General features: G+C 52.1%; 1 protein-coding gene and 2 long non-coding RNA genes across 6 annotated transcripts in view; all 3 read left to right on the forward strand.

Annotated features, from left to right (window-relative positions):
- The first annotated feature begins 6,399 nt into the window (after positions 1-6,399).
- Positions 6,400-7,205, forward strand: LOC133226237 (uncharacterized). The gene is made up of 2 exons (XR_009729448.1): positions 6,400-6,782; positions 6,860-7,205. It is a non-coding gene; the product is annotated as an uncharacterized LOC133226237 (long non-coding RNA).
- Positions 7,206-8,236: 1,031 nt separating this feature from the next.
- Positions 8,237-10,793, forward strand: LOC133226238 (uncharacterized). The gene is made up of 3 exons (XR_009729449.1): positions 8,237-8,921; positions 9,688-9,755; positions 10,201-10,793. It is a non-coding gene; the product is annotated as an uncharacterized LOC133226238 (long non-coding RNA).
- A 3,494-nt stretch (positions 10,794-14,287) lies between these two features.
- Positions 14,288-19,929, forward strand: part of SPEN (spen family transcriptional repressor) — a 66,954-nt gene continuing 61,312 nt past the window's right edge. For all 4 annotated transcript variants that reach the window (XM_061379510.1, XM_061379512.1, XM_061379513.1 and 1 more), the window contains exon 1: positions 14,288-14,483. In XM_061379510.1, coding sequence (XP_061235494.1) covers positions 14,401-14,483 — 83 coding nt within the window. In that variant the 5' untranslated portion in view covers positions 14,288-14,400. The remainder of the gene's footprint in view (positions 14,484-19,929) is intronic.

Below are 19,929 nucleotides of genomic sequence, written 5' to 3' on the forward strand. Positions count from 1 at the left end.
TGTATCATTAATGTAAGCACCGGTTGATTAATCACATCAACCTGCAACTATTTCCTGCTGACTGGTCCCCATCTACAAAGCCAATTACTCAGTGTTTGCTAATGGGAGTCTACAGCCCATCAATCAGGTCATAACTCGCTATAAAGTTATTATTATAAATAGGATGTTAATGCACAGCTGCGGTCTGTCCCGGTCACGTAAGTAGGTGGCTTTGACTCTGGCGTGTCCCATGCTCCAAGGCAGCTCTCACTTTCCAAAGCCTCTTGTCCTGTGGGGAAAACCAGGCACCAAATGGTACTAAAACAGTAAAAAGAAGTGGGCAGACTCAGCAGTGGGTAAAGAGTGTGGGGAAGGGGAGCTCCAGAGAGCAATGGGCTGCTCTCTTCTTTGCAGTACGGGTGATTTTCCAGTCAATGTTGGGGGAGGATGGAAACGCTGATGCTGAGAGGTGTTCTGGATGAGTTATTACATTGCACGCTGGCTTAACCCCTCTGCGCAGCACCCTTGGGTGCTCAGCAAGCTATGCTACCCCTCTGCAGGGCTAATGGTGGGAAGGGCTGGGTGTTTCTCCTGCAGAGCAAGCCAGGATGGGCTGTTAGCACCAGGACTGCGGCAGTTTCTGGTCAGAGGTAGGCAGGAAAGGGTTTTGATTGACATGAAGCACTACAGAAGTTGCTGGAGGGCAGAAGGGCAACTCTGCAAGGCTTCACACTGGAGAGTTTGGCTGCGTGGCAAAGGGACAGAAAAGTGGTCAAATTTGGCATATTCTCCAGGAAAGGAAGATGAGGAGGGACAGGGATGGACGGACATGGAGGCAAGAGGAAAATAAACTGACTTAAGCCATTTTCTCCTTGGGTGAGGGGAGAAGCACGGCAAGTCGAGGCACTGGGAACGTCGCTATGCCTGAAAAGCACGGCCCCGTGTTTTCCCCTGGGAGCACCTCGAGGAATTTCCAGTGCTGGCCGAGCCACATGGAGGAGATTCTGCAGGGTGAGGCTGCAGGAGACGGGTCCCATCCTGCTGCTGAGCAAGCCCAGGTCTGCTGCGACAGCTCCGCTTGTCCTTGGGCTCTGTGCCCTGTTGCAAGCGCTTTTACAAGCACCCAGGTTTGCTTGGCAAAGACTAAACCAAACACAAATCATGCACGGAGCAAGATGAAGCTCTTGCTCTGCCTTAGGAGCACCCCAAAGCCTTGCAGAGCTCCCCAGGGACCATCATAGGCATAAAACCCACCCAAGGTCTTGTCCTGCCCCAGTGGCAGTGCAAAAGGGCAAAGAGGATCCTACAGCCTTGGAGTCGCACGGGCCGGCCCTGCCCTTCCCTTGGCTGCTGCAATAAGCCTGCCTTGTCTTGCAATCCCTCTTGGCAGGCCGAGGGCAGCGGGGCGGGACGTGGCTGCCCTCCAACGAGAAGCAAATGCAAGCATTTCTTCACTCCAGGCTGGGTGCGGTCCGGGGATAAGATTTCCCCGGGCTTTCCCAGCGAAGGCATCTAACACCGTACCCTGCTGTGAGCTGGGAAGCGCAGGAGCAACCGGCTTGGAAAAGACCTTTAGGATCATCCAGTCCAACTGCTGCCATCACTGCCAAGGCCACCACTGCCCCATGGCACTGAGGGTGTGTGAACACTTGCAGGGCCGGTGCCTGCAGCCCTGCCCTGGGCAGCCTGTTCCAATGCCTGAGCACCCTCTGGGGCAGGAATTGTTCCTCAGCTCCATCTAACCCTGCCCTGGTGCAGCTTGAGGCCGGTTCCTCTTGTCCCATCCCTTGTTCCTTGGGAGCAGAGCCCAGCCCCTCCTGGCTCCATCCTCCTGTCAGGCAGTTGGAGGCAGCCATCAGGTCCCCCCTGAGCCTTCTCTTCTCCAGCCTGAACCCCCCCCAGTTCATAGCCCATAAAACTCCAAAGGTTGTCTCCCTCACAACTCAACTGATCTTTGAACAGCCTTTGAAGTAAAGGACGAGCTGCCAGGCTCACCTGTAGTGGTTTTAAATCAGTGGTGGAAGTAGTGCTTTGTTACAAATGAGGCCTTTTCAGAGGTTTTGTCTGTAAGCCAAAGGTTTGGCGTGGTGCAGGGAAAGCGAAGCCTGTAAAGGGAAACAGGCTGGAAAGTGCCTTTTCCCCCAGCATCCCCCATGGTCGGCCGTGAGAAATGCAAGCACAGAGCGGGAGAGATGAGCTGGATTCCTCGCGTGCCTTCGCTCTGCCATCACCGCCTCCAAGGGGCCGGGAAGGAGCTGGAGGGGAACGCTGCAGGAGGGGAAAGCAAGGCTGAAGCAGCTGCCAGGGCTTTGCTGGGAGGAGGGAGGGATGGAGGCAGGGAGGGATTGATGGATGGGTGGTGGATGGATGGAGAGAGGGAGACATGGGTGGTCGGATGGTGGATGGATAGATAGAAGGAGGAACAGATGGAGGGAGGGAATGGATGGAGATATGGATGAATGGGGGTTGAAGGGAAGGAGGGCTAGAGGGAGAGAGGGAGGGATGAATGGGGCATGAAGGGAGGGAAGGATAGATGGAGAGATGGATGGTGGATGGACAGATGGAAGGAGGGAGAAATGGATGGAGGGATGGATGAATGGTGCATGAAGGGAGGGAGGGAGAGATGGATGGATGGATGGATAGGGAATTACTGCTGCTGATGGGTTTGTTTTTCAAACAGAGATGGAGGGAAAACGGGTTTTTTCTTCTGGTCGGACCAGAGGAAACCATCTGCCATCATCCTGCTGCAGCGCTGTCCTTCCCCACCGTGCTTGGAGCAGTTTTCTGTGCTGTCACATCGCAACACGACATAAAACCCTAACGTTCCTTCAATGAGAAGTGGTCTGATCCTGCTAAGGGAGAGGGGGAAAAACCAGCAGCGATTCCTTTGGGAGCAGCCCAAGCCCTGGATTTCTCCAGCTTCATTACACAGCATGGATATATATATATAGATAGATATAGATATAAAACCTCAATATTCTCCTTTCCCCCCCATTTTCCTGCACACCTGACCCACCAGCAGCATGGGCTGTATTTAAAGCACGCTGGGTTTTGCTCAATAACACCAAGTTAAACCAATGCAGCCGTTTACGCATGCGCATTACCAGGCTCTGGTTATTTCAACCCAACCCTCTTTCTGAACACAGATGCATGGATTTGACCTTTTAGATCCCACCTTTCCCTCATATCCGAGGCGACCCCAGCACCCCGCAAGCCCTGTTTCCCCCAAATGAACCTTTTATTTTTGCCCAGACCGGTTTATATTATCCGTTTTACTGCAGCGTCCATTAGAGCCTGTAGATGAGGTGTTTTATTTAATGGAAGAGGTATTTCTCAGTTTATCCCCTTTGTCAAGGCCGTTTATTGAGCTCGGAGATTTATCACTGGGACAAAATGCTGGAAGGAGGAGAAGGAATGGTGAATGGCTCCTAAAAATGAATGTATCACTTCATTCTCCGTGCGGCCACACTTTCCCTCACAGCCGCGCGAATACACTTTAATCTCCTTTACCGGACTGCTCCGCCTGAGGCTAAAGCTTGCTTTGAAGACCGGCGCTTTAAGGGCACGGCGTTTTGTGAAGAAAAGAGAAATAAAACATTCAAAAGAAGCGTTCCTGAGGGCGAACACGGGCAGGAGGACGAGGGCCGGGGCTGCCCCCCCGGCTCCACAGCGCCGCCTCACCCACGCCTCGGCGGGAACCGCTTCACAAAATGGCCGCCCGGCGGGGCCGCGGCGAGCGGCGCTGAGGCGACAAAATGGCGCCGGGCGGGCAGCGGGGGGAAGGACGGGACGAGAGGCGCGGCTGGCGGGGCCGGGGCGGCGAGAGGGAGCTTCGGCCGTGCCAAGAGCTCGGCGGAGGGGCTCCTCCTCGTGTGCGCATCCCCTCCGGGAGGGCGGTGGAAGCGCTGCGGGGGAAACCAGACCTCCCCCCCCCCCCCCCTTTTTTCCTCACCGCCTTGACAAAAGGAAGCGAAAATCCGCCAGAACTGCTGCCTCAGCCCTCCTCCGGAGCAGGTCGCCGGCACCGACCCTTAAAATAGCTCTTACTTTTCCTCATAGCCTGCAGCTTTTTGGCCCCGAGCTGCCCGTTCCCTGCGCTCCCCCCATCCCCACCACACGCACCCCGGGGCGGGCAGGTCCATGCCTCCATTCCCTTCCACAGCTTTTCTCCTTCGAGCCGCCATGGAAAATACCCAAAACGTGCTGAAAAAAGAGCAAGAATCAACCCCAAAGCACCCGAGGATGGACGTGCCTTCCGAGCCGGAGGCGTGTGGGGAAGAAGAAGCCGTCGCCGCTCGTCTTGCTCCCGACGACAACCTGCCCGCCATAACGTTAATTAAAAGCATATCCTTCGTGTGGTCAGACGTGGTAATACTCTAAATATATATATCTATATATATCTATACACCCCTTAACATCCAAATGCTCGTTGTTGGAGGCTGCAGCCAAGGTACCACGTAGGCTTTTAATGTTGCTTTTAATGTTGCCTTCCCTTTTTCCTACCCCGGTGTTGTTACAGGGAACAGTTTAACATTGTCCCTTCTTTGTTCCAAACCGCAGCCCTAAACCACTGCTAGTTTTTAACCTGGAATGAGCAGATTTAGGCCCACATGCTTATGGCTCTTTCATTTCTACACATACAGAAGTATTTCTACCATATTTCTATATACATCGGAATCCCCTTTTTTCCTATGGACTGATTACAGAATATCAGCTAAACCCCCACACCTAAACCGCTGTGATTTAATTATATATAACCACTAATTTTGGCCCGTATGTACGTTTGATTTTATATATATATATGTATATATATTACCTTTGTTTTCCTCCATTGGCTTTCTACTACAACACATCCTAAAAGCACGAGAAAAAGGAAAAAAAGCCATAAAAAAAAGGAAAAACCAAGAAGGAACTCATCTCTCCTACGGTCCGTGGTGGAAGTGTGCCTGAATGTTTTATTTGTTCCACGGAGATGGAGATTTTGGGAGGATTTTTTTTTGCCTTTTTAATTAAAATAATTTACAAACAGCCAAAAAAATAAATAAAAAGGAAAAAGGATTAAAAAAGAAAAAACACACACAGAAACCCCAAACTGAAGCTGCAAATGAAAGAGTCCGGATCAGACAACTCATTGCGACAGAAGGAGACGACAAACGAGCTCCAGCGCAATGGCAGATCCGGGAGGAGGGATCAGCTCCTTTATCCCATCCTCTACCGCTCCACACACCACCATATTCCCTCTTATTTGTGTGTGCTCTGTGTTGGGGTGTTTGGTTTAAAAGCCGAGCCGGCTGCAGAGCCGCTCCTGCGCTTCATTTATATCTATATATCTATTTAGATCTCTTTTCCCCCCTGCACACACCCCAGCCTTGTGCAATCCTCTCCCGTTTATTAGGCGCTCCGCCGCTCGCTCTCTTCCCCCCCTCTCTGCGGGTATAAAGGTTTCTCTCCTCTTTCCAGCTCGGCTCCTTATTCCAGAAGCTTCCACGGGGGAGGGGAGCACCCACTGCGGAGCCTCTGCCGCAGAGCCGGGCAGGCGTGGTCCCTGCCGGAGGAGGAGGATGAAGATGATGATGAGGAGGATGCACCACTTCTCCCTGGCATCTTCTTCCCCCTTGCTAGATTTCCCCATCCATGACAAGGGTGCAGGGAGGTGTTTGCGAGGGTTTGTTTCTTTTTCTTTTTTCTTTCACATAAATTTGGTTTCTGGTTTGTTTTTTTTCCCCTTCCCCCTTCGCTAAATGAATTAAAAGCAGGGCTGTCTCCTGATGGAGATGGATGGGGCTGGCTCACAGCAATGGGGTTGCTGCTCGCTTCATCGGGCGCAGCGAGGCCACCGATGGCAGAAGTGACCTTTCCCAGGCGGTGGGAGGGCGGCGAACACCCCCCGCCCCGCCATGCTCCTGCTTGGAATTCATTTCAGATAGCAGGCTCGTTATTTTTCGGTTTCTCCTCCTTTCCCCTTAAACAACAGCTTTTTCACTGATGATTGTTGGTGTTTTTTTTTCCTTGAAGCTTCCTCATGATCGTGGGGGGATTTTTTTTTTGTGTGTGTGTGTTTTCAATTGCGTTTTTAAATTGCCCAGCTGGAGACAAGTCTTGATTAGAGTTGGAACAACAGCTCCATTTTATTAATAATGGGGAGGATTTACAATCCTACAGCACCTTCCTTGGAAGGCTTTCAAAACCGTTTGCAAACACTCCCGAATTGTAAGGTTTCACAGCCCTTGGCTGTGAGGTGGGTGAGTATTTAACGGTGCCACCACCCGGAATCACTCTGGTGGCAAATCTCTGCTTCTGAGTGCTTAAATAGAGGGCAGATTCGGTGGGGTTTAGGGCTGCAGAGCCGAACGGGGGTGGTGGGGGTGAGCGGGGCTGGCTAAAAGCTGTAACCCAAATCTGTTCAGTGTTCTCTGCGGATTGTTATGCTGCGCCCTGGGAACTGGGCTGGGATTTCTCCCCCTGCTTCGTGCAGGCAGCTCTGCAGTTTGCCAGGGCGAAGCTGTGGACCTGCCTGCTCGTCAGTAAGCATCTGCTTACAGATTGTGCCCTCCCCTCCCCCGTTTTACATTGTTTTAATTCATTACCTTTTTGCAGTCCCCAAGTGACCTCCTTCGGTGCTGGCTCTGCTGTGGTTTGACCACAGCTCTGCATTAAAGCTGGCTCCTAGTGCTAATGCGCCCTGCGAGCCAGAGCAACCCTGCCTGGGGGACTGGCCCCCACCGAGCTAATGCAGATGCTCTGTTTCCATGACAGAACCCTGCACACCACTGTTTCTCCAGCACATCCCTTTTCTGACCCAGGTAGCACAGGGGGACATTGCAATGTTATGGGTGGAAGCTTGTCTTACGCCTTTTCTCCCGTTTTTCTTCCTTTCCAGGGAAACACAGGATTGTTTGTGTAACCCCGCTCCACACCTTTGTAAGTATTACAACCACGCAGTGATCTCAGAGCCTCCTGGGCAGTGGGAGCTGGCCTTGCGGAGGAGCGGGAAGCATGGTGCTCTGGTTGTGTAAGTGTGTGTTGTACACGGGCCACAGAAACCCACAATGTTTCTGTGGTTACTACTGTCTGGATAGCACGAGTAGGTCCCAGGGCTTCCCCTTCCCACTGCTTACTAATTCACAAAAGCAGAGGCTTTGTGGAAAAAAAGCTCTGCCCTGTGGCCTTCACCAAAAATAAATAAATAAAGTGCTGTGGATTAGTCATCCTCGTTGTTAGAGGAAGCTGTGTTTGTCAGTCCTGTGTGTAACGTGTGTTGGGGGGCATGAACCAGCAGATTCATTCATGGCAGCTGGTAATGTGCTCTTGGTTGCTGCTCTGTGGAGCGGTGCCACTGAGGCTCCATCGAGCTCTCTTGGCAGGTGGAAAAGGGACAATCCAGCTTTCCATACCCTTCCCTCCTCCATTTTCCTTCCTCAGAGCTGGTATCTCTGCGTTGTCAGGTGTGGAAACATGGAGATTAACAGCAGTGAGGGCTGATGAGCTGTATTCTGGGGTCACTTCCAGTGCCAGAGAAGAAACCCTGGTGATTTACATATACTGTTTTTTTCCTGCCTGTAGTAGCTTTTACTCTAAGCTCCACTTGTATCAAAGAGAAGACCCTTTTGGATGCTCAAAGCTGTACTGTTTTTAAACCTTAGTGCCCTTTCCCCTTCCCCATGGTCCTATAGAAGAGCTGGGTGTGCAATTCAGTCGGTACAGCGAAGACAGCTCCCTCCCCCTTTCCCCTTTCAAAACCCCCTTCCCGAGCTGTGTGCTCGTGAACTGCTGCATAGGCAGAAAACATACAATGCACTTGTCAGCATTGTGCTGCTGTGTGGCACGTTAAAAAAATACACACAAAAGGGGTGGGGAGAACAGTTGCCTCCAGGGAGTAAAACTGTGGGGCCCCTTTCCCTACAATGAACAGACCTACATGTGGTAGTGTATTACTCTCAATTTTGCTAAAGCAAATGGCAGAAGGAACATTGCAATGGCCTAAATTGTGTTGGTGGAGATCAGTGTCCCCTTGAATCACGCTTTTTCCCCCTATGAACTTGTGCCTGTAAGATGCTGCTGGTTTATTACTTGATTCCTCAAAGCCATGCTGGCTCACAAGATGATCTGTTAGGTTAGATGGAAGCTCTTCCCTGTGAGGGTGCTGAGGCGCTGGCACAGGGTGCCCAGAGAAGCTGTGGCTGCCCCATCCCTGGCAGTGCTCAAGGCCAGGTTGGACACAGGGGCTTGGAGCAAGCTGCTCCAGTGGAAGGGGGTCCCTGCCCATGGCAGCGGTTGGAACTGGAGGAGCTTTAAGGTCCCTTCCAACCCAAACCATCCGGTGATGTTATGAAGAAGGCCAATGCTTCTTTACTGGGTGCAGCTCCTTTTGTGGTGTTGTAAAAAGCACCCAGTGCTGGTCTTCCCGAGGTCACAGGTGACTTCACGGCACAGAGTCATTAGTGCACAGGGAGTGTTGGGTATCGGCACCTTCCTGTTAGCCTCCTGTAATGAGAATATTGGCATCGGTGTCGCATGCCTGCCTCTGGCTGACCATGGAGAGGCCTTGCCCAGCGAAGCTGGAGCAGCACCATGTGGGAAATGCAGGATTCCCTGCCAGTGTCCCCCTGCTTGCTGCAGGTTTGTAGCACAGCTCTGACTTCATGCTTTTTTTTGGCACAAAAAATGAGTGCAGAGCAAGTATGAGGTGTCCAGGCCAGCTTTCATACTGTGCTCCTGGGAAAGCTGGTGTGTGGTGTCCTATGAAAACTGCCAATAGCTCCTGTGCCTGAGGCCTCGGCTGTACTTGAAGTAAATCACCACGGACAGGGATATGACTTTTATTCTCTCATCAGGGATGTGTTGGTTTGGAGATGCACCTTGTGCTCCTCAGAGGCCTCTGCTGGCATGGAGGGACCCTGGATTGAGAAGCTGGCTGCTTGGGATGTTCCCATATTTTCCAGGTTGGCACATCCTGTGGGGCTCGGGATTAATTTTCTTCAGCAGTTTAGGACAAATGAGGGAGAATTGCCCTGTGAGAGCTGAACCTTCACCACCTCTGCTTTGGACTGAAGAGTTGCTACTACTATATCCATGGCGTTTCCAAGCTAAACACTTCTGGTGCCAAAAAGCAGGTGAGCAGTAGAAACCTCCGTTCCATAGCAGGGAAAACCATGGTCTTTCAAGCTTTTCTGTTATCCCATAGAGTTAAAAAGCTGCACCATGAGATCTGCAGAGGTGAAATGAAAGCAAAGGCCACTCACGGAACCCTTCTCCTGCGCTGTATTGCTGTTACATTTCCTTAGTGTCTTTCTCTGAAGGGGGAGAGCCATAAGCACACCAACATGTGTTCCATCTGCCTCAAACACCAAGTTGCTCCAGTATCAAAATGGTGTTTGATTGAACAAAAGCTCTGGTAGTGGCTGGCTCAGTGTTTATTTTGTGCTGATCAATCTGATGGGGAATGTGGGGAAGAGCAGCCTTAAGCTGACAGGTTTGGACTTTGGGTTTTGTATTAAAACTTTGCTCTGCAACAGCTCCAGTGTAATATCTGGGATTTTTTCTTGGGCACATAGGGCTTCTACGTAGAAATAGTGCAACAATAGTACAGGATGCAGTGATCTATCCCATCGTGAGGGATTTCTATCCATTGGAGTGGTCCTGTTTGGGTACCAAATCAGACAGGGCTGGCTGTTTTTTGTTTTTCCCCAAAAATGTAATCTTTTGCAGCCTGGAAGACTGAAGTCCTCTCTGTTTAGCTGGTACAATGCCCTGTCTTTGGGAAAACCCCTTGTGAGGTGGGCAGGTTCAGCTCTATGGTACGTGGTCACACAGAAGCTGAGGGGCAGGGGGAGCAGCACTGTGATAATCCTCTTTTTTCCCCAACAACAGGCAAAAGTATGGGTTGTTATATATAAATACATAATATAGAAATAAAAATTCTAATATATGTACTAAGAATAAGCTCTTCTGCAGTCTTGTGCTGGCACGCGGTGTTTCGGTTGCGTGGCTCGGCCATCACACTGGACTCTGCTGCTGAAGAAAACTGAAATGAGAAAAACAGAAAATAGAAAATAAAATTATTTAGCAAATAAATTACTAAATAACGGGTTTGGAAAATGTGGAGGGAGTGTTCTGGGGGGGGTCATCTCCTCATGAACAGCTGGAGCAGTAACACTCAAAGGGGAACAAACCAAAATGACTAGCTTTATTAATACAAATCCCGTATTTTGTGTTACCTAGGATCCGGAACCAGACTTCGTGTCCAAAGCATTATCTGTGTGTGAGCTGATCTCCTCTGTCTTGGCAACAAATGAGCCCAAATAGCAAACAGCACCAATGCCTTCTTGGAGAAAATTATCCGTCGCATAAAACGTTAATGGGTAAGCAATAAAATTAGGTCTGTAATTCAGGCTTGGCTTAAAACTGAGCTAAAAGCCTCACTGGCATTTGGGTATTCAGCTGCCATAGCATCGTTTTAATAAATAGAGTCAATGAGCAGGAAAGGGCTGTAAATAAATACAGTTTATAGTGACAAGATGGTGGCTGGAGCTGGGTGGCTCAAACAAAGAAATGCTCTGTGTGTTCCTCGTGATGTCTGAGGGCTCCCATATGGGTAACCTGTGGTTTTCCAGTAAAAAACAAAGCAAGTGGGATGTGCACTGGATGCTATTGAGGGGGGATTGCTGTGTGTCACTAATGTGACTGCTCTAATCCATGCTGGATGTCACTGTCCGTGTCCCCAGCTATGGGGAGAGGTGTAACGCCTTCCTTCCCGACTCCAGCCGTGCTCCACAGATCAATTGCTACTCTGGGACCCAGTGTAAGGAGTTACACTCGTGTACATGGAGCTCCCGTTGCTGTGTTTGCTTCTGAAGTGTTTGGCAAGCCATCCTGGTGACACGTGGCAGCGAGTTGTGCTGCATGGGTAAGATGCTGCTGTGTTCAGAACATAGAAACTTGCCTTTTCTCTGGTGTTTGGTGTTCCCTCCTCGAAGGGAGGCTGTCTCTAGCTAGTCTGCGGACCCCAAGGATGGTTTCTGATTCTCCTGCCCCTTTTTCTCTCCTCCAAACTGGTTGCTGCTAACGTTACTAGTTCTTTATAAGGCAGCCCCATTTTCTCACGCCTTTAATGGTTCTCTTTTGATCTGCCCTGTTCTTGCTTTGATTTTCTTGCCGTGGACACGGCGTTCAAGCTGAGATGGGTTTATAACCTCATTAATATGTAGCCTGGTGCTTTAATCCTCTCCAACTGCCGATAAGAAACGTCGCAATGTTTTCACTACAGGGTTGACCGAGATGTCCGGAGATAGCCGGGTTCTCGGCTACACCCACAGGAGTAACTCATGTTGCTCCTCAAGGTGTGCCAGGCTCTTGTGTGTACCGAAAGCTGTTGGGCATTGGAGAGCTGCTGGAGTCCCCGTGTCCTAAACTCTCTGCCCCCCTAGGATAGGTGGCACATGGGAATGAGTGTCCGTGCCTTGCCCCTAGATGCTCATTGTGGTGTTGCCTGTGGCAGTGTTGCCAGCTGCCATGTAGGAGCAGCCCTCCATCAGGGAGGTGCCTTTTGCTGGGTGCATGGTTCTGCTCATGCTGGTCTCTAGCCTGGGTCTGTGTTCTTCAAAGTCTTCCAATGAGTTGTTACAGCAACATCCCAGTGTTGTAACTGGAAATGTTTCCCCTTCAAAGCATTTCAGAAGTACTGGGATGTTCCAGATCTTTATTTGCGTCACCAGCCAGGCTTTGTGCTCCTCTTCCAGTTGGCTCTGGCATGGCAGAGCCCAGGAAGAGCTAATTTCAACTGTGTCTTTCCTGTCAGCAGAGCTGACAGCTTTGCTTGCTACAGCTTCCAATCCATGGACATCCCTCTCGGACCCTGCTTGAGATTCCTTGAGAGACCTGGGAGCTGACGCAGTTTCCTTGTGTCCCTTAGAGGTGCCACCCTGGCAGGGAGGGAGAAAATCAGCATAGAAGAGCCATTTGGTGTGTGGTTTAGGTTTCTTCCCCTCCCAGATGGGTGCCTGTGGAGCCTGTTGAAGGTATGGACATGTAGCAAGCGCTCTCTGTGCTTCCAACCAGCTGAAACAGAGAGCAAAACCTGTTCACATCAACGTGCGGTGGAGCACGCTGGCAGCGCATCTTCTCGTGTCTACGTGGCTCCATCACAAGTTTTAAATAATAGATGGTTTGTGTGCAAAGGTCCATTGGTTTTATGTTAGGTTCATCAGTAGATCTTGCTTTGGTGGAGCAGCTAACACCCATCATGGCTGGGGAAACTGAGGCACGGGGCTGGTTCGGGATGGGCTCGTGGTCGAGGGGTTGGGGATAGCGCTCATGTTGACGTGCGTCAGAGCCTGATTAAATCAGGAGATCCGTGTGTTTGTTAAAGCACTGATAGCGCGATGACTTTGACCACTTCTCAAGGTGGACTTGTTGCCAGGAGGTTACAGTGGCCCTGGGGAAGGGTCTGGCCAAACTGGAGGGGACCATGACAAGAAAACATGGTTTGGATTGACAGAAAAGTGCTGTTGGGAGGTTTTGGCCAAGGAAAATGGGGGAATATTGGTATTCTGAGCTGAAAACTGCTAATGGGCTTCAAGAAAAATACTGTTGTGGCCATGGGTGTGCGTTTTATCCTGACCTCAAGCTGTGTGGAGTCACACGGTGGCAACTGGTTGGGTATGTTCAATTTAGGGTGTAGAAATGGGTGGTTTTATCTGTACAGCAGCACGTTTCATAGAAGCACAGGGTAGTTTGGGTTGGAAGGGACCTTAAAGCTCACCCAGCTCCAACCCCTGCCATGGGCAGGGACCCCTTCCACTGGAGCAGCTTGCTCCAAGCCCCTGTGTCCAACCTGGCCTTGAGCACTGCCAGGGATGGGGCAGCCACAGCTTCTCTGGGCACCCTGTGCCAGCGCCTCAGCACCCTCACAGGGAAGAGCTTCTGCCTGATACGGTGCAAAACAAGACCCTTTGGGCTGAAAACCGTTCTGCCCCATTGCAGAGTCTCCCATTGAGCAGCGCCATATTCACCATGAGTGTTTCCTTCACCCCATCTTTAATCACAGAGCCATGGTGGGTGGAGAAGGGATTCGAGGGTGTGCAGCTGAATCCTCCCAACAGGAATTCCCATGGCCTTCCCATTCTGGGGAAGGGTTCTGGGGTAAGCTTTACCTTTTGCAGTGCACCCCTTTATTTTTGGCAATGTACCCCCTTCTTTTTTGGCAGTGTATCCCACTGTTTTTTTGCAATGCAGCTCTTTGTTTTGCACAGCACTCTATTTTATTACACAGCACCCTACTTTTAGCAATAGCCCCTTTTATTTTTGCAGTGCCCCCCTTTGCAGTACAACCCCCTTTATTTTCAGTGTACCACCCCTTTTTTTGCAGTGTCTCCCCTTTTTATAGCCCCTTCATTTTTCAATGTACCCCCTTTATTTCTTGCACAGCACCCCATTTTCTGCAATACATCCCGCTTTAGTTTTGCACTACACCCCCTTTATATTTTGTTATGCACCCCCTTTATTGTTTGCAATTCACCTTTATGTTTTGCAGTGCAGCCCCCCTTATTTCTTGCATAGCACCCTTTTTGCATTGCACCCCCCTTTATTTTCTGCACTGCCCCCCCTTTTCAACCCACCCCTTTACATCTGCAGCACAGCCCCCTTTATTCTCTGTATACCCCCCCGTTTCTTGCAGTGCCCCCTTTATTTCTCCCAATTCACCCCGTTTTTGGCCATTCACCCTTCGTTTTCGCACCGCCCCCCCTTTTGCAAGGCCCCCCCTTTACCCCCGTTTTTTACAGCACAACCCCTTGATTTTACCAATCCACCCCATTTTCTCATTGCCCCCCCCATGTTTCCCATCGCAACCTCCTTCCCTCCCCCCCAACTTGCTCGCGCCGCCGCGCAGGCGCACTCCCGCCGCTCTCCCCGCTCACGAGGGCGGGGCGTTGCGCGCCCGCGCTCAACCCCCGCCGGCGGTCCCGAGGCGCGCGCCCGTGGGGAGGGGGGGCTCAGTGCGCGTGCGCGTGCGCGGGGCGGGGGGGGGGGGGGGGAGGAGAAGGAGAAGGGGGGGGGGGGCTTGGGGCAGGATCCGCGCTGCCGCTGACGGAGGAGGAGGAGGAGGAAGCGGGAGCGAGCGAGCGAGGGCCGCGGCGGGGGGAGGCAGCGAGGAAGAAAACCCTCGGCGGAGGGGGAGCCCGCGGCCCGGCAGGCAGGGGGCCCCCCCGCAGGGGATGGTGTCGTCCGCCGCGGGGGGAGGCAGCCGGCGGCGCTGAGGGCGGCAGGGCCCCGCGGCGGAAGAGGCGGAGGGCGGCGGGGAGGAGGCGGAGGAGGAGGAGGTGGCGGCGGCGGCGGGCAGCGAGCGGCGGCCGGCAGCGCTGCGCGGGGAGAGGCGGCAGCGAGCCGGGGCAGGGGCGGCGGGCTCGCCCCGCGCCGCGCAGCATGGTGCGGGAAACCAGGCACCTCTGGGTGGGCAACCTGCCGGAGAACGTGCGTGAGGAGAAGATCATCGAGCACTTCAAGCGGTGAGTGCGGAGAGCGGGGGGGGGGAAAGGAGGCTCCGGAGGGGCCTTCCCGCGCCTTCGGGTCGGTGTCCGCGGCCGTCCCGGCCCTCGCTGTGAGGAAAATGAGGGTGAAAACGCCGTCAAAGATGGAAATAGCGGGGAGGGAGCGGGGGAACGGGGCTGCCGCGGCCTGCGGGGAGCAGCAGGAGGACAAAATCGCTGTAAATAACCCCGCGCCATGGCGAGGAGCGTCCGCAGAGGGACGGCGGCGTGGACGGGCCGAGGAGCATCGTCCCCGTGTGATAACACCGGTAATAACAGCACCGACGGCGGAGCGCCAGCCGCGTGTGGGAGCTGCGCCCGGAGTGGATCTCGTACCGAGGGGTGCGCGGTGCCGGAGGCAGCCCCAGCTTGGCCATCTTGCTTTTCTAACCGCCGTTTTCCACCCGGAGCCAACGTTTGGAGTTCTCTCTCGTCGTTTCCCCGCCTTTTTTGCCGTGTTTTTCCTCCGCCTTGGAGCCATGAGGATGCTGCGTGTGTGTGTGTGTGCGTCCCGCAGCGAGCGCTGGGAACCGAAGCGGCTGCAGCAGCGAAAACGTGACTTAAACACACGGTCGTGTCCGTCCGTCCCCCCCCCCCCAAATCACACCGATCCCCATGAGGAAAACACGGGATTCCTGCCCGCGGGAAGCGCTGCGGATTCCTGACGATATCGTGGCTTTTTTTGGGTTTCTTTTTCCCGTTTTTTGTTGTTGTTGTTGCCGAGGTTAATCCTGCTCATAAGGAAGTAGTAGCTGTTTGCATGGTTGTGTTTTCTTTTCCTCCTCCCCATGTCTTTTCATGCGAGGAGGAGGAGGAAGAAGAGGAGGAGGCAGCAGCTTCTCCCCCGCTGCCTCAGCAACACCTTTTTCCTCGGGAAACGCACAAAGTTGATGGAATCGTTTTTATTTTTCACCATTTTTAGGGGAAAAAGAAGGTCAGGAGCCCCGGGGTGGCTGCTCAGCGCATGGTGCTCCAGCAGGGCTGTTACACACACATAAACACACACCCCACCGAAGGAAAAGGATTTTAAAGCTTCCTTTAATCTTCCTGCGTTGGAAAAATGACGGCGCGTCCTTAATAATGAGTCACCATGGGAAAAATAGATGCGGTGACACTGAGGGGGAAGGAAGGTCCCGGCTCCTGCTCGTACCCCATCCTCACAGCACCCAAAATGGTGTTGGGGACCCGGTTGAGGTGACGGGTGCATGGAGGCACCCTCCTGGGCTGCATCTGCAGCAGCGGAGCTCCATCCCGGCATCGCCAGCCCTCGGCATTGCCCTGGTGTAATGGAGCTTCTCTTACTCTCCCCCTAAGCCCACACCACGGGGCCGTGGCTCAGTGCTCGACGCGGTTGGTTTTGTCCGTCAGGCTGGGTGCCGTGACCCAGCGTTGTACAAAGACAAGGGTTTTGGGGGTGAAATCCCCCCGTTGGGGTTGTTGGGTTGATTCCAGGCATGGCTGACGCAAGGAATAGGCACTGGAAAGTGGGAATGTGACATTCCTGGGGCTTGATTTTGTCCAGGTCTTCTCCTTTTGTAAGATGTATCGAAGCAGGGAAAAAGTTGCTATGGTACTGTTGCTTGGAGATGGATGGGGAAAAATGGCAGGCGCTGAATTGTGAATTCCCTTTTTTTTTTCCTTTATGGTTGTTTTTAACCTTCCCGAGTTTCAGTCGGAGGCTTGGGAAGGGGATTTGCAGCCAGGCAACCCCCCTATTCCTGCCGTTTCTCACCGCCTTTCCCAAACGGCTTTTGAACCGGGATTAGCGTGTTCGGAGGAGGCCGATCTCGTGCAAGTAAACACGGATAAAATAACGCTTCCCGTGGTTCGGCTGTGGGTGCAGGGGGGAAATGACACGTCGGCTGTGTAGCCCTTTTGGGGGGTGCCAACACCTCGACGTTCGTGGGTGTAGAAGGGGCTCGGGGTGTAGGTTGAGTGTGGTTGCGGGCTCGGTGCGTAGGTGCTGTAGGTGGACAATGGAGCAAGGCTTCCTTTGTATGCTGGTCCTCGCTGGGGGGAAGGGACACGTTACACAAGGATTGCGTGGCGGGGGGGGGTGGGGGGTATATCCATAGGGAAGGCGGCTGCCTCTGAGCGCCGCGGTGGGATGCGGGAGGCTCCCTCCTTGGAAAGGATGGTTTAGTTTGGAGAGAAAGTCACCTCGGATGGAGCTGGGCTTGGCAAATCCCAGTTCCCACCCATCCCCCAGCCTGGGAGCAGGGTGAGGAGCGAGCGGGAGGAAGGGTTTTGGGAATTGCAGCCGGGAATTCTGTGCTACCTCCAAAGCCTCTGCGCAACCCACGGCAGCGTTTGCTTTTCCCCTTTCCTTGGGAAACACTGTCACGTCTGTATTAAACCCTATCCGCAAGCGGTCCTGCTGCTGCACAGCCTCTGCTAGGGGCACGTTGGAGAAACACAACCATTTTGTGTGTAAAGCAGCAAAAAAGACTCCAAAACCTTAAAACCCAACAGGCATATCCAGCGCGAGGGGGTCGCTGCTTTTCCCCCCACCTCAGTGAACTGGTTACTGTGGGAACTGGTGGGTTCCCGGTGGGTTCCCAGTCTCACCGTTCTCTTGAGGGATGAATTAAGATGGAAGAGGTGCTCTCAAAGGGTATTTTGGGTTTTGCAGAATGCTCCTGACTGGTTTTGTTGAGTGTGAATTGAAATAACACCTTTTGCCTGTGAATCCTAACTAGAGAATATTGAAGCTGGTCTCAAGAAGCACCAGCTTATGTGAACAATGTTGTTGTTGTTTTTTTTCGTTAAAACCCCCTTTTTCTGATCTCCATAGTAAACGGAATTGCAAAGAAAACCTCCAACAAAACCCTGACATTTTTGTGCATTTTAACAAGTTGAGATTTTTCCAGCCTTTCAGTTCCGTACCCAGGTGCTCCCTCTTAAAACCTTCCTCCTAATGCACTCTGTTTGCTTTCAGCTGAGTTCTTAAGGCATTCCCAAATAGGAGAGCTGGGACTGGAAATCTGCTCAGATGGAATAAGCAGCAAACCTGTGTGAGGATGCAGGGAAGGGGCCTGGGTGCTCAGGGGAGCGGCGGGTTCAGCCCATCAATGCTGTCTTGACTAGCAGGGGAAAGAGTCATCACCATCATTGAACCAGATGCTCGGCAGCTTTGCAGAGCAAGGGGACTAAATATAGTAACAGTTGTCCCCAGCACACTGTGGCCTTCCATGGCTTGTTTTTCCCTCGATGTTTTCTTCCAGTTATCTGGAAGAACGTGGCTTTATCCCTTTATTGGTGTTTTAAAGGGCAAAGAGGAGTAAAAGCCTCTTAATTATGAAGCATGTGACTTTGGAATGCCAGCTCCTGTTCTGTGGGAGAATTGAGACATTCACAGTGGCAGCCGAGTCCAGGAGAAGTTGTGGATTCCAGGAAACAAATGTGCTCCTTTGAAATCATGAGAAATAAGTTATGGATCAGCTCCATCTTGGAGAAGGCAAATAACTGTTCAGGAGGTTTTTTGGGCTGTCTGGCTTCACCTTGTTCTGATTCCTGTGTTTGAGGAGATGCATTGGAGAGATGAGGAGATGACTTCTGTGGGTTGCGTTTTCCATGTGGGAGTTGCTCTGCAGGACAGCTGAGTGTGTGTTTGTTTTCACTAACTTCCAGAGCACCCTTGGTCAGTTTACATGGAAACGCCTTGTCTGATGCCTGGGAGTGTGAATTCAGCCTGGGAGAGCGAAACCTCTGCGCTTTCTGCTCCCTGCATCATCCCTGAGGACTAAGGTGGAGTAGAGGGGCTGTGGTCAGCTCCTCTATGGGTTGTGTACAGAAGAGTGAGGATTGCTGTTGTGTGCTGGCTTAGAGCACCCAGAAGGAAAACCTGTGCTGCTCTAGGATGGTGGCTGTTCCTGCTGGTATCTTTCCCCACGTTGGACACCAGCAGGTCCTGCAGTGCCTGTCCATGGGAACAGGCTGTGGTCCGCAGGAGCAGAGCTCTTGTTCTTCTCTGATCCGTTCTGAGGCTTTTATTGCTTATAGTGGAGTGAAATAGTTCTTGGATATCACTTGGGATGCGAACACATGAATGAATGGTTGCACTACATCAGCTTTGCATATAGAGATCTCTGTGCAGGTTGTTATTGTTATTTTAGGAAGATACAGAAGTCAGGTGACAGAATGAACTATTCCTGTGCCTCTCTTGATTTGTATCATTTTGATGTGATGGTGTTTTCACAGATGAAGTTCCAGCCTTTCCAGAGCCTTTGAAGGGAGGGGGAAGGGAACATTTATGATGCTTTGGGGGTGTGATGTCTAGAATGGGGCAGCGTCAGGATTTGATTGTGCTGTGTTTCACAAATCTCTCAGGTAATGTAATCTTAGCTCCGCAGAGCATGAACCCCAAGAAGATCATGGGAGGACATTCGGTTGGGGGATTAGGGAAAGGGGATTTAATCCTTTGCCCTGAACTGGAAGGGAAATAAAGGTGTGGAAGGCACGAGGTGAGTCCTCCTGCCTCAGGTCTTGGCTGGTTCCTGGTGGAAGTCAGCCTGGCACTGGTGGTAGGTTCATCAGTTGGGTGGCTGCTTGAGGACATGGTGGTGCTGGTTCTGGTGCTGGCTCTTGTCTTTGCTTTGCGCTACATCTCCCGTAATAACTCTATTTCTAATACTGATTCACCATAAAGCAGCAGCAGCAGCATCCCCCCCGTGGTGTTCTGGGGGTGTCGCTGAGCTGTGTTTGTCTGCAGCCAACTACTTCTTCCCCCATGACTGACTCACATTGAAGGTTCATGAATCCTCTGGCTGCTCTGGCTCTGCTCTCGCAGGCACCTGAGGTGGCAGCTTGCTGACGCCACGCTGGCCCCGGAGATGCCTATATAATTCTTTCAAAGAAACTTAATGAAAAGCCACAAAGAGCCTAGATTTGGACTAAGCTTCTATGGAGCGTTTTCATACGCTGAGCTGCGTTACAAAGATAAGCTGATGTCACTCGGTTACAAAACTCTGTCATCTGCTGAGCCTTCCTGGCATGGTTTCTGCTCTGAAGTCTCTTCAAAGGTCCTGGCTGTGCGTGTTTGTGATTTGATGAGAACAGCTTCTGTTGTCACCGAGCTGCTCCAAAGTGATGTTGGCTTTTGGTGTTTCTTCCCCTTCCTCTAAATTCCTCTGGCACAACGGGGAATTAATCCTAGTGCTGAAGGCAGACTCGTGTGTTGAGGACTTACCAGCCCTTGTGAGGCCTATGGAGGTGCTAAATCCATTCAGCAAGTTAGGCCAGGGAGTGAGAAAAGGCTTGAATTTGCTTTGTGGCAGCCCTGTTGGCTGGTTTCCCCCCTCCTTGCTCCTCGGAGGACAGCAAATGATGCCAAGTTCTCCAGCACATGACCTTACTGCTGTCTGAGGTATGTCCAAAATTAGGTCCTCGTCTTCACTGAGGGCAACGAGGCGCTCGGCGGCTTTCT

The sequence above is a fragment of the Neopsephotus bourkii genome, unplaced genomic scaffold (genome assembly GCF_033783945.1).
Source record: "Neopsephotus bourkii isolate Nb327-2 ecotype Australia unplaced genomic scaffold, CSIRO-AGI_Nbou_v1 NB_1778, whole genome shotgun sequence".
Classification (NCBI taxonomy): Eukaryota; Metazoa; Chordata; class Aves; order Psittaciformes; family Psittacidae; genus Neopsephotus; species Neopsephotus bourkii.